Source organism: Gracilinanus agilis, chromosome 1 (assembly GCF_016433145.1).
Source record: "Gracilinanus agilis isolate LMUSP501 chromosome 1, AgileGrace, whole genome shotgun sequence".
NCBI lineage: Eukaryota > Metazoa > Chordata > Mammalia > Didelphimorphia > Didelphidae > Gracilinanus > Gracilinanus agilis.
This window is the reverse complement of record NC_058130.1, coordinates 87,443,822-87,461,762: the sequence shown is the minus strand read 5'-3', so window position 1 is coordinate 87,461,762 and position 17,941 is coordinate 87,443,822. Positions and strand designations below refer to the sequence as shown.

Here is a 17,941-nt window from a genome sequence, read left to right as displayed (position 1 = left end):
TAAGAGGCAAACAAGGGCCCAAGTGACGGGAAGATCTTCATGGTTTAGGAGCCCAGAGGGAGATCCAAGGAAGAATCCATTATCTTAGTGCCAATAAACAACTCTCTGGAAGACAAAAGGCACAGATGCTTCTTCCAGGATTCCTGGCACAAGATGGTAAAAAATAAACTTAAGAATCAACTAACAAAACACCAAGGGGCCTGGGACAGAGGGTAGTATGTGTGAGGCAGCCTGGTTTCAGCCCAGACCTTTGCATTTGCTTGGTCCTGGATCTGAGTAGAGCAGCCTACCCTGAGGGCAGATACACACAGGTCATCTGTGCTCAGAGGTGAAGCTGCTAGGTGGGGGACCAGGATTAGTGGTTTCCTACAAAAGGGAACTATTAGGTTTCTTTGAGCCAAGTCCCCAGGACACATTTGAGTTCAAGGGCCCAAGCCTCAGGTTTCCTCCACTATCATCCCCACCCAAAAGGAGTGCCACCCTCAGTCCACAGTACAAATCCTATCCAAATTAACAGCCCCCTCAGCCACATGCCTTTCAACTCACTACTAGCTGCCTCAGAGAAAGCAGGGACCCAAGGAAGTCTTCCGGTACCATCCCATGAGAATCCTTAGTTTTCCCCAGACCCTAACTTCTTTTGGACTCTTGGGGGTTTTGGACCAACAGGGGCATGAGTATTACCACTTCTGATTCAAAATCTCCCCAGATTTGAGAAGACAGGTGCAAGGACTGGTGATAGAAAGTCACAAAATTCACTCTGATGACTTAGTGACACATTTGGAGTTAATGTTCAAGACTAGAACACCAAGTCTCTGCATTCTTCTTCAGAACTTTCCCGGACATTGGCCATGGAGGAGTAAATAGTTACATAACAGTCTCCTAGCTTGCTCCCTCTTTCCCTGGACAGTCAGCTTCCCTTCTCAGGAAGCATGCAAAGCGAAACTTTACAGCCCCAACAGCCACTAAGAAATGACTCAGGGCAGATTTCATGGGTTTTTAGAAGCAACCTTAGAGCTCATCTAAATTTGATTCATGATAGAGAAAGTGACATTGTAATTATACCAGACTTTTGTGATGGTACAATTCTTGTTCAATGTTTCTCCACTGCTTATGGGACTAAGCAAAGCAGGAACAGGATCCCTGAACCTGAATTGAGATTGGTATGGAATTAGAACAACTCAAAACCATAGCTACCTAAGGTTCTGATTGCTTTAGATACCTGGGAAGGACTTGATGGATCAGCTACTCTAACCTTGATGAAGATGAAGGATTGGTATAGATGAGGATATGATCACTTAAGGTGACACAGAACACAAAACCAAGTCCTTGGACATCAAATCTAGTACTCTTCTCACTAAGACCACCTGTTTTCTGTTGGCCCCCTCAATTGGATGTTCCTTTGTATGGTTTTCCCTCATCTCTTTCTGCACCCATCTTTTAAAAGCTTCTAGCTCCCAATCTGATTTGAGATCATTACAATGAACTATGTATTTGAAGCTTGAAATGTCCTTATCCAGTCTAAATCACTCACATTTTATAGTTGAAGAAATTCAAGTCAAAATCAGTAGTTTAGTGGTGAAGCCAGGATTCATACCAGCCTATCCACCGATTATCTACATAAGTCCTGGGGGGCTCAACCTCATCTACAAAATGGTGATAACTTTTATCTCCTTTAAGGTATTAATATGAAGAAAAGTGTTTAGAAAACCTTCAAGCCCTCTAGTGACAGCTCCCTAATTCCACCCCTAGATCTGACAACACGAAGGCGAATGGTTCTTTTGACTCACCATTTCCTTTATTTGTACAAAATAGTGAATAATCATACCCTGGCTGAGAAAAAGTGGTGGTTTAGGGTTTAAACAAGTCCTTCTGTCCTGAAGCATCTACTTTGAAGGCTTGGGACTAGAAGCTTTAGCCCCAGCATCTTTTGGTTTGGCGCCCTTAGAGTCAGTGGACTCAGCAGGCTTAGCAGCCTTGGCATCGCTGGGCTTTGTAACCTTAGAATCAGATTTGGTGGCCTTGGCTGCTTTGGGATCGGACTTGGTGACCTTGGTGTCAGACTTGGTAGCCTTAGTGACCTTGGTATCAGATTTAGTAGCCTTGGAGCCAGATTTGGTGGCCTTGGGGTCAGACTTGATCTTGGAGTCAGACTTGGTGACCTTGGGGGCAGTGGACTTGGCGGCCTTGGGATCAGTGGGCTTGGCAGCCTTGGGGTCAGTGGGCTTGGCATTCTTGGGGTCAGTGGTTCTGGCAACCTTGGAGTCAGGCTTTGTGATTTTGGAGCCTGGACGTTTGATGCCAACCCTTGGGCCTGGACGCTTGGTGGCCATCTTGTGGCCAGCACGCCGGGCACTGGCCTTGGAGATCTTGGGCCTGAGGAGCTTGGCCTTGGAGGCCTTGGTGCTCAGAGCCTTAATGGCCTCTGCCCGGGCCTTGATGGCTTTGGCGTTGTTGGCCTGCATCTTCTTCAGTCCCTTCTTGTTGTGTTTCTTGGCAAAGCGCATGTTTCTCAGAAACTTGGGATCAACCTGGAACAGAAGCAATGTCTTTTAATATTTTGACTCTGGGCAGAAGGCCCCAAGCTGCTGTAATCATCAAATCCATAGTCCTTTCCTCCCTAGGTTTGTGACCTTGTTCTCTCCCAGCTCTTATCTGACTACTCTGCTGATTTAGCTGGATACCTTCATCCATACCGCACTCAACAACCATGGATGCTCCCTCAAATCTCTGAATGGCTTAGCAGCTCCCATGAATTCAATGATCATTTCTATATATTCGATCCAGGCCTACTTTCTCTCTGGAATTCCAGTGCTGCATCAAGTTACCTTCTGAACATCTCCAATATAACCTCTCCAAAGCAGAACTCATTCTTCTCCCCAAATACCCTGCTGCTGTCAAGACATCACCTGTCTTTTAGTGACCATCACCAGATCAGACCTTCATAGTATCATAAATTCTCTTCTCTCAGTTCTGACTCTCATCCCTACTTTACTATCTAATGCAAAATGCAACAGCCTAACTAACTCTCTTCTCACTCTGACTGGCGGCCATAGAGATTTCCTTAAATTCAGGATCTAGCATCAAGTGTTCTGCTTGGCATTCAAAACAGTAATCTATCCTCTTAGTATTTTCTAATATTCTTGCAGCCTCCCTTTCTCATTGATTTCACTATCTCCATGCCTTTGTATCATCGGTCCCTCAAGCCTGAAATGTTCTTTTTCACCTTTGACTCTTAAATTTCCCTTCTTACTTTCAGGACTCAGTTCAAATTTCCCCAGCTCAATTCCAACTTATCTAGCCAGGTCCATAGTTGTGAAGTCCTGGGCTCAAATCTGGCTTCCTACTTCCTAGCTATGAGACGTTGGGCAAGTCACTTCATCCCCATTGCCTAGCCCTTACCATTCTTCTGCCTTGGAACCAATGCATAATATCGATTCTAAGATAAGTCAAGGTTAAAAAAAAATTTAGACAAATGCAGATTAAAATAATTCTTGAGGTATGTCACACCTATCAGACTGACAGATGACAGAAAAGGAGAATGATAAATGTTAGAAGAGATATGGGAATTAGTCCACATGTGAGGAAAAACAGCCTCACCCCAATACTTGGTGTCAGTCAAAGTTGTAAAGTATGAGGTGTTTCTACTTCTACACTTAATGAGAATGACTGCCCGGGCTGCTGTAGAATATCGAACTAAATAGAGCCTATATATTAATCCTTTCTTTAGAAAGGATCTATTTCCTCTCTCACCTTTTCTTTTCTATTAATGATTAAAAATCTCTAGACTTCCAGATTTTGTATTAACATTCAACCGTTCTAGAGAACTATTTGGAACAGTGTGCTATAAAACTGTGCATACATACTGACCCAGCTATCCTATCATATCTGCACCCCAAAGAGAGAGGGGAAAAAAGGGGGGGGAGGGGGGAAGGGAAGAGGATCTATATGCACAAAAACATTTTTTAGAAGCTCTTGTGGTGGTAAAGAATTAGTCTGAGATAATGCCCATCAATTGAGGAATGATTGAATAAGTTATGGTATATCATTGTGATGGAATACTATTGTGCTATGGTAATGACAAAGGAGATGATTTCAGAAAAATCTCAGAAGACTTATGTGAACTGATGCAAAGTGAACAGAACCAGGAGAACCCTGTACACAACAGCAATAATGTTATCTATGATTTAGTACCTGATCAGTACAACAATCCATCACAGTTCCAAAGGACTAAAAAAAAATCAACTTCTTTCAGATAGAGAACTGGTAGACCCAAGAATGCAGATTTTAGTACATATTTTTCCCTTTGTTTTTCTTACACGGCTAGTAAAGAAATGTTTTGCATATTCAAATGCATAAATATCATATTTTTTCAACTTCTTTCTTTTTTAAATCCTTACCTTCTGTCTTAGAATCAGTACTGTGTATTGGTTCCAAGGCAGAAGAGTGGTAAGGGCTAGGCAAGTGACTTGCCCAGGGTCACATAGGTAGGAAGTGTCTGAGGCCAGATTTGAACCCAGGACCTCCTAGGGCCTGGTTCTCGATCCACCTAACTGCGCCGCCACCCCTCCCCCCCTCCTGTCCCTTTTAACTTTTCAATGGATAGGGGAAAGGGAATTTAGGACTTAAAAGGATTTAACAAATTAGGGATATTTAACTAAATGACTGCCACTCAAAGGTGGCAACAAAAGCTGCCTTTTATATACCTTTGCAGTGAATAAATCATTTGAAGCTCATGCAACCCAATTATTAACAAGTCTATGTTATGGATGGTCTCTGGTCCCAACAGTAGCACACCTGGGCTACACATTTAACTATACTATGGGAACAAGTTGATGCCATCTATTTAATTTAATAATAATCTATTTAATTCAAGCTTTTGTCAAGCCCCTGTTATATATAGAACGCAGTGCTGTGCACATCTTGTCTTCTCTAAGACCGAATTCCATCAGGGTAGGCAAGTGTTTCCCACCTACAGATATGTTCTGCAGAAGATCACAGATCATAGAGAGAAACCTAGAGGCCATCTAGTTTAACTCCACATTTTATAGGTAAAGAAATTTAGGTCCAGAAAAGTTAAGTAATTCACCCAAGGTCTCAGACTGAATCTGCGTGCTTGCTTCCAGTGCTAACATTCTTGCTGATGTATCACAGAACCTTCTATCTCAGTATGGTCTAAACTCCTAAAGGGATTAACATTTCTAGAGAAGCCTCTCATTCATCACAGAGTAGCAGCCTCCCCATATTTTGAAGGTGAGATGGCTAGAAGGATCTCAAATAGGCAATGGGCATAAAGCTATGTCACAAAATTGGCCTTAGAAGGAATCAAACCAATGAACCATATTCAATCCAGAGTACATATACACTCACCCCTTTCAGAGACTCGTATCTCTGTGACCTAGGTTTCTTGATGCCATTTCTGTGCCATTTTCGTGCTATAGACAAAGGGAAAAAAAAAATCAGTACCAGGCAGTTTGATTTTACACAGCAAACAGTAATGACCTCCCATGGTTACAGGATTCTACATTTAGATAAATAGAAGTTATTTAAGATGGGAAAAAAGGCTCTGATGTTAGCATTGTCCAAATACAGTAGATAAATGGTCTTATTGCTTAATCCAGTTATACCATAGGCTACCTTTCATTTATGAGGGTGGCCCAGTCAGATGTCTGCAGTACTTACATTGGTTGTGGGTGGTGTGGTTCTTAGACTTAGCCATCTTTACACCTGTAAGGAAGAAGTAAGAAAGATTTTAAGATCAGGATAACGAGCTAAACGTATTTCCATGGATCTATGATTTCATAAGGCCCAATCCTTTCATTTTTTTGCATAAGCTCATTATGAAGGATTTGAATTCATACCTCCCAACTTCAAGTCTAGTTCCAACTAAAACTACATCTTCTGGAAGCCTTCATTCTTATGCCCTCCTGGTTATTTCCTATTTATCTTGAATTTGTCTAAATGTTGTTCCTCCTATTTGACTGTAAGCTTCACTAGGGCAAGGACTCGCTTTTGCCTTTTTGATTATCCCCAGCTGTTAGTACTGCACTCTAAGTGATTAATAGATGTTTATTTATTGATATTGCCTTTTTTCAGTCAAGCCTCACAATCTAGTCAGCTAAAATTTAATTGAGATTTTAAAAAAAATGTTAAGTACTAGATGGGAGGAAAAATCAAAGACAATTCATACATAAGAAATTAGACACTAATAGAGCATGGCCATCAAAAAGTTAATGGAGTACTGTGATCAATTTTGGGCACCACACTTTGGAAATGACACTGCCCAATTACAGTCTGCTTATAAAAACAGGCACAACTGGGAAGTACTAAATAACTCAGTAGATAGAAAGCAGAGCTGGAGATGGGAGATCCTGGGTTCAAATGGGACCCTGGGCAAGTCACTTAATTCCCATTACCCAATTACATTAACTAGTCCTTCCGGTTCTTCTGCCTAGGAACCAATTCATTGTATTGATTCTTGGGTAGGAGATCAGGGTTAAAATAAAAAGGTACAATATCATTATGGGGCTTCAAAGGTTCTCTTTTGTGCCTCTAACAACCCTGAAACAGAATGGTGAAAAAATTGGAAATTTTGTTAGAGAAAACTTCCAAGTATTTGAGAAGCAGCTTCCCGTGGACAGGAATACTGGGCTTGCTGTAATCGGGCCCCCAGTGCGCAGAGCAATGGTTGTATTATCTAGAGATAGGCAAGGCTGGACCCTGCAGTCTTCCAAGCTCTAAGTCCCGCGAACAGGGCGCTCAGCCAGTGCCCTGCATGGCCTCCTAACCCTTTCCCACTCTGATTCCTTTCATCGGGCCCGAGTTCTCTCCAAATCCCGCCGAGACACAGCCCAGTTCACTCTTAACTTTTCTCCTCGATGCTTTGGTCCCTGAACCTCGCCCTCCCTACAGGCTCTATCCATCTCGCAACGGTACCCAGCCCGGGCCTCTCACCAATCCCAGGCCCAAGCCTCCATCGACTCTCCGACCAGGCCCATACTCAGGTATGACCCCCTGCCCCGTCCCGGTCCGATCCCCGCCTCCCATCCCTATCGCCGGCTCTGAGAATTCTTCCACTGTCCCAGAACGATAAGCAAACTTCCCCTATGACCCATCCAGGCCACGGATGGCGCCGGATACTACCTCCCAAAGCCTCTTACCGAAGCCTGCGCTAACAGGTACTCCACAGACCGGAAGAGAAAGAGAGAGAGAAAGAGGAAAGAAACGCGGAGCAGTGTGGGAAATAAGGGCCGCGTGGGAGGAAGGTCCACAGGAAAGACATTCCTCCCGTAGTCCTGACTCTCGAGTAGAAAGGTTCCTGGAAAAAAGGTTCCTGACGGCACTCTTCCGCCGGGGGACCTAATTGAGCCGCGGACTCAGAAAACCCGGAAGCCGACCCCGCCCTTGGCTCCCTAGTCCTTAGCCTTTCCTGTCTTCGGTGTAAAGTGGAAGGGTTTACTTGTGAGTTGAATCCTGCCTCAGACACTAACCGGCTGCATGATATTGGGAGACTGGCCGAACCTCTCCTAATCTCCGTTTTCCCACTTGTAAAATGTGCAAATTGGCTTTGGCGGACCCATTTCAGCTCGCAGTCCACGAGCCTAGCTGGTCCTCAGTTTCCCCATCTGCTAAACAAGGGTTTGGATCAGGTGTCCTGGAAGACCTTTCCCTAGGCCTGACAGCTCGTGGTCTAGAGGCAGGGCTAGAGCCTGCCTTGGTTTTCCCCATCCGAGAAATGAGATGCTAACAAGAAAGCACCGATGTTGCTGGTGATGACATTCTCTGTTCTACTTTCCAAGATCTTTCCCGTACCTGACAGGCTATACTTGGTTTAATACGTGTCATTCTCTTTCAGCTTTCAAAGTCAGAAAGTACCTAAGAAGGCATCATTCTGGGAGAATGTAGGAATCTCCATCTTCCACCTTTCTTCAGGGCCTCCCTTAAATCTCACTGACCTCTTACTCTTAGTTGTAGAACCCACCGACAGTTGAAATCCACAAAGAATCCAAAATTCACTTTTCAGTTGAGTTTGACATGTCTTCCCCTTTATCAAAAGCTGCAAAACAGGATTAGAATTTGCTTACTCTTTCTGCTGAGACTAATCCCAGAAATATAAAAGAATGTCAGAGCTAGAAATCCCATAACATGTAAATTCCATGCTGGAATGGGCTGTGTCCTATTCAAGCACCTACCACAGTAAGGATCACTAAAACAATTTCTTACCTTTAGTTTTAGAATCAATACTGTGTTGGTGCCAAGGCAGAAGAGGGGTAAGGGCTAGGCAATGGGGGTTAAATGATTTGCCCAGGGTCACACAGCTAGAAAGTAGCTGAGGTTTGATTTGAATGCAGGACCTCCAGTCTCTAGCCTGGCTTTCAATCCACTGAGCCACCTACTGCCCCCAACAGTAGAATCTTAATGAGGAATAAATGAAGCTGCTCTAATTTTCATCTTCATTTTCCAGATGAAGAAATTGATATCTGTGGTGAAGATTTTAACTGCCTCCGCTGTCACTCCTTGAGCCTGGTGGATTGTGGAGTTTGGGGCTAGAAAATTCCTTTCATCTTCTTTCCACTTCATTTATATTACTGATCTATCTATCTGTCTGTCTATCTATCTATCTATCTATCTATCTATCTATCTATCTATCTATCTATCTATCTATCTTATCCCCTATTCCCTAAAGGGATTGGGCAGATTTGATGATGCTATTATTCTTTCTACATAAATGTCACTTTTCTTTAGAAGAACAGTGTGGAACTCTAGGTCCACATTTCTAGTTACCTTAGAGGTAGATAGGTGGCACAATGAACTGAGAGTCAGATTTGGAGTGAGGAAGAACTGAGTTAAAAATTTGGCCTCAGATACTCATTAGCTGTGTGACCTTGGCCAAGTCATTTAACCTCTTTGCCTCATTTTCCTCAGCTGTAAAGTGGGAATAATAATAGCATCTACCCTTTAAGTTGTTGTGAGAATCAAATGAGGTGGTATTTGAAAAGCTCTTAGCACAGTGCCTGGCATATAGTAAGAGCTTTATAAATTCACATTCCCTTTCCCTATTCAAATAAAATGCAATAAACATTAAGTACTTACAATGCACCAGATAATTTTACATTCAGTTAAATAACAGTTCCTCCAGTCAAAGAGTTTGTAATTTAAGAATCAATATTTCTACTTAGATGTTCCGTGGCTGCCTCAAGTTCCATTATTACTAAAGGATCTGCATAAGCTTTGAAGACCTCAAATTTTTCTGACTTGTCCCCATCCAAGTGGGATCTGGAAACATTAATTTATTACTTCCTGAAGGATAGCCACCAGCTCAGTTTCAAATTACTCAGGCTTAGAAAGCATTTCAACATAAAACATTAAACGGCTTGTATCTCGTACCCTCCCATTTGTCTAGCCTTCAACGGCTCTTCTGCCTTGGAACTAATACATATTATTGATTCTAAGATGAAAGGTAAGAGTTTTTATTTAAAAAAAAAAAGAAAGAAAAAATTCTATATAGAGGAGACAACTGGGTGGCTCAGTCAGTAGAGCACCAGGCCCAGAGTGGGAAGGATCTGAGTTAAATCTGGCCTCATATATTTCCTAGCTGTGTGATCCTGGATAAATCAAGTAACCTCAATTATTTAATTCTTGCCCTTCTGTTTTAACTCTAAGTAAGAGTTAAAAAAAAAAAAAGAAGAAACCTATACAGACCAAATGATTTCTAGAGCTGGCCGGTTTTAGGGCTTTGATGACGGTGAAGGTAGAGATTCACTCCTCCACTGTTCTATGCCGAAATGTGTTTCCACTAGCAATTTAGCTCCCATCCTTGCTTCTTACATTGACCTCCGTTCCCAACAGATATTCTAGGTCTGACAAGAAGTAATGATTTTGGCTTAGTTTTGCTGTTTCCCAATGTTGTTTAGTTTTCCTCCAGCAGGTGGTGTTTGTCACTGTTCTCTTTTCTGGGTACCAGAGCTGGAGCATCACCAGGTAGCATATAACTCTTCCATCTCTGAAGCATCAAGTGCTTATAGCCTATTTAGGCTTTCCATTGTTTTTAATTGGTGGTTGCACAATTGGTTGTACAATGAGCTCAGTTGTGAGACTCTTTCTTTGTCAAATCAAACAAATCTCTATTTTTCACTTTAAGGCAACTCATGGTGAGTCCATAAGTGTTTTATCGATTCTATCCCTCAGTGCCTAAACTATATGCCTCCTGGTTGGTCATGTCACCTGGTCCCATAAAATCTCTTGGAATTTGGAAGGCACTCCAGCTTCCAGCCTTCCTCCAGGCTGGCTGGACCAGGTCATGCAAATTTACATTTTGAGTCCACCATCTCCCTACTGGGAGCATGTTTCAGCACGAGTCCTCTGGAACTGTGCTTGGTTATTGTGTTGATCAGAACCCTTATGTCTTTCAAAATGGTTTGTCTTTACAAAATTGTTATCATATACATTATTCTCTTGGTTCCATTCATTTCACTTTGTATCAGTTCATACAAGTCTTCCCAGGTTTCTCTACCCCTTTCATCATTTCTTTCCTTTTTTTAGTTGAAATTAAAACAGTTTTTTTGAAAACGACTTTCTGTCTTAGAATTAATACTGTGTGTTGGTTCTAAGGCAGAAAAGTGGTAAGGGATAGGCAATGGGAGTTAAATGACTTGCCCAAGTTCACACAGGAAGTATCTGAGGCCAGATTTGAACCTAAGATCTCCTGTTTTTGGGCCTGGTTCTTTATCCATCAGCCACCTAGCTGTCCCCCCCCCCCTTTTTTTTTAACAACCCTTACCTTCCATCCTAGAATTAATACTATGTATGGGTTCTAAGGCAGTGGTGGTAAGGACTGGGCAATGAGGGCTAAGTGACTTGCCCAGGATCACATGGCTAGCAAGTGTCTGAAGTCAGATTTGAATCCAGGACCTCTCATCTCCAGGCTTTGCTCTCAATCCACTGAGCCACCTAGCTGCCCCTCCATAGTTTTCTTAAAAAATAAAAAATAAATTAAAGAGGTGATATTCTCTCTACTATTTTGGTCAAGGGTGTTCAGAGAAGACTAGCACCTCTGGTGTGAGGGCTTACTGAGCCATTTTCAGGGCTGTTCATCCACTTTTGATGTCACCTAACTCTTACCTGTGGCTCCAAGAAACTCTGGCAAGTGAAGCAACTACACCCTGGTAAAACTGTCTCAGCAGATGGGCTAAACCAAGTCGAGGATAGCCACTGATTCTCAAACCCATTGGTGACTTAGATGGATGTCTACCCCAAGCATGTGAGATGAGAACAATTTGTTCTAAGAAGGCTACTGAAGCAGGTACAGTGTAGAACTTAGAACCTGGTTAGACTTGGAAGGTGCCAAGGCTATCCATTGAATCTCAGGCCATCACCAGTCATCTTGACTTTTGTTTTTGCCACCAGACTTGGATGACTTTGGAAGAGAGTGAGGTTGACAACTTTGTGAGACTCCGCCTTTGTGAGATTCTCAACAACTCACTCACAAGTCAGGACATCACCCAGCATATGTCATTGGTCTTCTTTGAAACAAAGGACAAACAACAGCCTGTTTGGAGTGTCATTTATAGTTCCAGGTATGATAGTTTAAGAAGGATAATAGTAATCTGGAAAGTATCCAAAGGGAACAGAGTGGTGAAGAGCCTTAAATCCATATCATATGAGGATGCTTGCCCTGAGAAGACAAAACTTGAGGATATCTGGCAGAATGTGAGGGAACAGGGGCAAATGATTGATGTTTTCAAGTATTTAAAGGGCTGACTAGTAGAAAAGGAATTTGATTTGTTTTATTTGACTGGGAAGGAAGACCCAGGAATAATGGAACTTGCAATGAAGTAATTTAGGAGTAATGTTAGGGAATCAATTGGTCCAAAAGTAGGATTTAGGCAGATTTCAGACCTAGTGAATTCTCTCACCCTGAGACCAAGCTGAATGTTCACAAGTCTGTTATATATTATATTATAATCATATTGCATCACACCATATCCTATCCTATCCTATCATAATATAGTATGTTAATTATATTAGAATTCTTTTAGGGTAGGATTTGGACCAGACAACTTTTTTTTTTAAATTTAGTTTATTTAATTAATTTTTTTTTATTTTTTAGAAAAAAATTTCCATGGTTACATGATTCATGTTCTTACTTTCCCCTTATACCCCCCCCCCCATTAGCCGATGTACATTTCCACTGGTTTTAACATGTGTCATCTATCAAGACCTATTTCCATATTATTGATAGTTGCTTTGGTGTGGTCATTTCTAGTCTACATCTCCAATCATGTCTGTATCAACCCATGTGTTCAAGAGTTGTTTTTCTTCAGTGTTTCCACTTCTGTAGTTCTTCCTCTGAATGTGGGTAGCATTCTTTTCCATAAAACCCTAAGAATTGTCCTGGGTCATTGCATTGCTGCTAGTACAGAAGTGCATTATGTTCAATTGTACCACAGTGTATCAGACTCTGTGTATAATGTTCTTCTGGCTCTGCTCCTTTCACTCTGCATCAATTCCTGGAGGTCTTTCCAGTTCACATGGAATTCCTCCAGTTCATTATTCCTTTGAGCACAATAGTATTCCATCACCAGCATATATCACAATTTGTTCAGACCTTCCCCAGTTGAAGGTCATACCCTCATTTTCCAGTTTTTTGCTACCACAAAAAGCGTGGCTATAAATATTTTTGTACAAGTCTTTTTATCTATGATCTTTTTGGGGTACAAACCCAACAATGGTATGGCTGGATCAAAGGGCAGGCAATCTTTTATAGCCCTTTGGGCATAGCTCCAAATTGCCAGCCAGAATGGTTGGATCAGTTCACAACTCCACCAGCAATGCATTAATGTCCCAATTTTGCCACATCCCCTCCAGCATTCATTACTCTCCCCTGTTGTCATTTTAGCCAATCTGAGGTGATACCTTCGAGTTGTTCTGATTTGCATTTCTCTAATTATTAGAGATTTAGAACACCTTCTCATGTGCTTATTGATAGTTTTGATTTCTTTATCTGAAAATTGCCGATTCATGTCCCTTGCCCATTTATCAATTGGGGAATGGCTTGATTTTTTATACAATTGCTTTAACTCCTTGTATATTTGAGTAAATAGACCTCTGTCAGAATTTTTTGTTATAAAGATTTTTTCTCTGTTGTTTCCCTTCTGATTTTGGTTGCATTGTTTTTGTTTGCACAAAACCTTTTTAATTTAATATAATCAAAATTATTTGTTTTACATTTTGTAATTTTTTCTAACTCTTGCTTGGCTTTAAAATCTTTCCTTTCCCATAGATCTGACAAGTATACTATTCCTCAAATTATCCCCATTACATCACTTAATTTACTTACAGTTTCCTTCTTTATATTCAAGTCACTCACCCATTCTGAACTTTTTTACTGAATTAGAAAAAACTATAACAAAGTTCATTTGGAAGAACTAAAGATCAAGAATATCAAGGGAAATAATGAAAAAAAAACCGTGAAGGAAAGTAGCCTAGCAGTACCAGATATTAAACTATACTCTAAAGCAGCAGTCATCAAAACAATATGGTACTGGCTAAGAGATAGAGAGGAGAATCAGTGGAATAGACTTGGGGTAAATGACATCAGCAAGACAGTGTATGATAAACCCAAAGAGCCCAACTTTTGGGACATGAATCCACTATTTGACAAAAACTGCTGGGAAATTTGGAAAACAATATGGGAGAGATTAGGTCTAGATCAACATCTTACACCCTACACCAAGATAAATTCAGAATGGGTGAATGACTTGAATATAAAGAGGGAAACTATAAATAAGTTAAGTGAACACAGAATAGTATACTTGTCAGATCTCTGGGAAAGGAAAGACTTTAAAACCAAGCAAGAGTTAGAGAAAATTACAAAATGTAAATTAAATGGTTTTGATTATATTAAACTAAAAAGCTTTTGTACAAACAAAAACAATGTAGTCAAAATCAGAAGGGAAACAACAAATTGGGAAAAAATCTTTGTAACGAAAAACTCTGACAGGGGTCTAATTACTCAAATATACAAGGAGTTAAAGCAATTGTATAAAAAATCAAGCCATTCCCCAATTGATAAATGGGCAAGAGACATGAATAGGCAATTTTCAGGTAAAGAAATCAAAAGTATCAATAAGCACATGAGAAAGTGTTCCAAATCTCTAATAATTAGAGAAATACAAATCAGAACAACTCGAAGGTATCACCTCAGATTGGCTAAAATGACAACAGGAGAGAGTAATGAATGCTGGAGGGGATGTGGCAAAATTGGGACATTGATGCATTGCTGGTGGAGCTGTGAACTGATCCAACCATTCTGGCTGGCAATTTGGAATCATGCTCAAAGGGCTATAAAAGAATGCCTGCCCTTTGATCCAGCCATACCATTGCTGGGTTTGTACCCCAAAGAGATCATAGATAAACAGACTTGCATGAAAATATTTATAGCTGCGCTTTTTGTGGTGGCAAAAACCTGGAAAAGGAGGGTATGTCCTTCAATTGGGGAATGGCTGAACAAACTGTGGTATATGCGGGTGATGGAATACTATTGTGCTAAAAGGAATAATAAACTGGAGAAGTTCCAGGCGAACTGGAGAGACCTCCAGGAACTGATGCAGAGCGAAAGGAGCAGAGCCAGAAGAACATTGTACACAGAGACTGATATACTGTGGTAAAATCGAATGTAATGGACCTCTGTACCAGCAGCAATGCAGTGACACAAGACAGCTCTGAGGGATTTATGGTAAAGACGCTACCCACATTCAGAGGAAGGACTGCAGGAGAGGAAACATATAAGAAAAGCAACTGCTTGAACACATGGGTCGGGGTGGACATGATTGAGGATGTGGACTCGAAACTACCACACCAATGCAACTACCAACAATTTGGAAATAGGTCTTGATCAAGGACACATGATAAAACCAGTGGAAATGTGCATCGGCCATGGGTGGGGGGAGTGCGGGGGGGGGGGTGAAGGGGAAAGTAGGAGCATGAATCATGTAACCATGTTAAAAATGAATATTAATAAATGTTTAAATTAAAAAAAAAACAATATGGTACTGGCTAAGAGACAGAAGGGAGGATCAATGGAATAGACTTGGGGTAAGTGACGTCAGCAAGACAGTCTATGATAAACCCAAAGAGCCCAATTTTTGGGACAAAAATCCACTATTTGACAAAAACTGCTGGGAAAATTGGAAAACAATATGGGAGAGATTAGGTTTATATCAACATCTGACATCCTACACCAAGATAAATTCAGAATGGGTGAATGACTTAAATTTAGTTTTTATCATCATGTACAACACACTTTTTTATTGGTCATTATTGTAAGAGCACACTCATATATAAACAAAACCCCAAAATCAAACTATAAATATATTGATGTGAAAGATAGTATGCTTTGATCCAAATCGAAGCTTTGAGATTTAAGATTCTGTGATTCTCAGGGGATCTCCAGTCTGAGGAGACATTCTCAGTCTTGTCTTTAGGGAGTTCCCAGTGTGAGACTGGAGGTTAAGTCCTTTCCCCAGTGGAGTAGATGCAGCACAGGGAGATAGAAACTGCCAGGTAGGGGTCATCCATGCTCTGGTTTCCTCACTTGGTGGCACTGTTGGGCCAGGAATGGAACTCCCATCCACTCCCTTTTAGGTTCCAAGCTTCTAGGAGCTGGCTTTGTGTAACTGTCTCTCTGGCCTCTGGGATCCCAGGATAGTCCAGACTTTCCTCTGCGCCTAGAGCAGTGGTCTCCTTTTTCTAGGTCAGGTTTTTCATAAAGCTAGCAGCTGAGCAGTGTAAGGCAGGCTCCATATCTGTGTCTAGCATATAGCAAGGGCTTAATAAATGCTCTTTCTGTCTCTGTTTCTCTCTAGTTGTCTCTGCTACCTTGTTGCATTTCCCTTTCTACCCTGTCCCTGATTCTGGTTCTGTTTCTCTCATTCCCTCCCTGTTCCAGGCACAGTATCCACAATATACCTCTGACCCTTTCTGTGTCTCTATCTCTTTTGTCTCCATCCTTGATTCTGACCCTGTTCTTTACTGTGTGTGTCCTTCAGAACCCATCTCCATCCTGCTGTGGCCAAAAAGCCTTTCCTGACAGCCCACTTCCCACAAACCACAGGCTTTTTAATGGACTGTAACAGATTTTGAAGGAGTCAGGCTTCCTTCCTATGGTCTTGAATGTTCCTCATCTCTCCCAGACATCTTCTACTTCCCCAGTGCTGAGACCAGAGCACCCTTATTCCCAAGGGGAGGAAATGGTCCACTAACTGACCATAGGAGCCTGCTAAAAGACCAGGGTTTGGCCACGAGGGACCTGCTTTCTACTCTCAGTTCTGCTGTTGCCCATCAGGATAAGCTTGAGGTGGTCACTTTCTTACATTGGGCTTCTCTTTCCCTATACGTCTGATGAAAGGGTTGAGGTGAAGTCTTTTGATTGTGAATTGTGATAGTCTAGGGTTGGGATTTGGGGTGGGAGAGATCAATAACAGCCTTTGTTCTCTCTTTCTTTCCCTCCACCACCTCCCACCATGTTTTCCAGGGTCTCCTCACAGACAAAGAATAAGATTCAGAAACAATACTTGTAGTTCAAGGTAATCTGAAGGGTGGAGGAGATTTTGTCCATTCTGAATAGGAATGGGGAAGGTAGTTTTCTAAATGATCTGAACAAGATGATTCTCACTTCAAAGCCACATCCCTAGGAAGCCTTCTTGGACCAGCCTAGTGGATAATGCCCATTCTCCCCAGTGCTTAGAACTAAACTCCCAAGCTCAGGCTTATGAGAGAATCTCCCTTCCTGGGGCCAAGCTTTGGCTGTAAATCCTGCAGGGGTAGACTCTGAAGCTAGGCTAGTTTCAGCCAGCATCTTGTGAATCTGGAGATCAATAAAACTGAGAAGTGTTCCCTTGTTGGAAGTGTATTGGTATGATGGGGAAGGGCCCTTGGGGAAGGAGACAGGGTTGAGTTTCCCAGGTCTGGGTGAATTATCTCCCTAACCAGACTCCAGCCTCCACATCCTCAGGCAAGAAAGAACCAGTCTTCCAGTCCAATCAATTAATCATAAATAAGCATTACCTAAATGTATTATGTGCAAAGTACTCTGCTAACTTTTGGTCTTACTGGTCTTTATCAGATTAAATCAATCCTTCCTAGGGAAAGGAAATTTGAATAGGTAAAGATAATTTTTTTTTCTAGGCTCCCCAAACAATAAAAATCCTGAAAGTACAGGAAGACAAGGAAGGATGAATTAAGAGACAGAGACACTGATAAAAGGAGAAGGAAAGGGCAGCTAGGTGGCACAATGGATGGAGTACTGGGCCTAGAGATGGGATGTCTGGGTTCAAATTTGGCCTCAAATACTTTCTAGCTATGTGTGTGACCTTGGGCCAATCATTTCATCTCTCTCTCTCTCTCTCTCTCTCTCTCTCTCTCTCTCTCTCTCTCTCATACTTTAAATATTTTAAAATTTAACTTCTCTTTAGTTCAGTAGATTTGATTGACTTCTAAGGCCCCTGGCAGCTCCAATTCTTTGATCTAAAACCCTTTACCTCTAGCTCTCCAGAGGTAGGATTGGAACTACTCTGAGAGCTGGAGAAGGCTTAAACCAAAGATAAGAGAGGATGAGGAAGGTACCTCTGAGGTCTCTCCATTCTCATTCCAGGGCTAAGGAGCACCTCAGGGACGCTGGTGGGGAGGAAGATGAGCTTTTTAGCACTACTGTCAGTCTGGTAAGAGAGAGAGCACAGCTCTTGAGGAGCCTTGGGAGCATCAATGGAGTGGAAATCAGGAATCAAATCAGGAATTGTATTTGTGGGTTCATGATCACTGTTCTTTACCAAATGAACTTTTTTTTCATTCTCAGAATTCCTGCTTACGTCTCTTAATGTCACTTAAGTCCTCTTCTGACTCAAATTTATGGACCTGTAAAATGAGGAAGTTGGACCAGATGATC

General features: G+C 41.7%; 1 protein-coding gene across 1 annotated transcript; it reads right to left on the bottom strand.

The window, feature by feature from the left end:
• Positions 1-1,773: 1,773 nt before the first annotated feature.
• RPL29 (ribosomal protein L29) lies at positions 1,774-7,220 on the bottom strand. The gene is made up of 4 exons (XM_044656922.1): positions 7,158-7,220; positions 5,680-5,724; positions 5,368-5,432; positions 1,774-2,528 (listed from the first exon to the last, which is right to left on the bottom strand). Exons 2-4 carry the CDS (start codon positions 5,714-5,716, stop codon positions 1,884-1,886), a joined length of 747 nt encoding a protein of 248 aa, XP_044512857.1. The 5' UTR covers positions 5,717-5,724; positions 7,158-7,220; the 3' UTR covers positions 1,774-1,883.
• Positions 7,221-17,941: the final 10,721 nt, after the last annotated feature.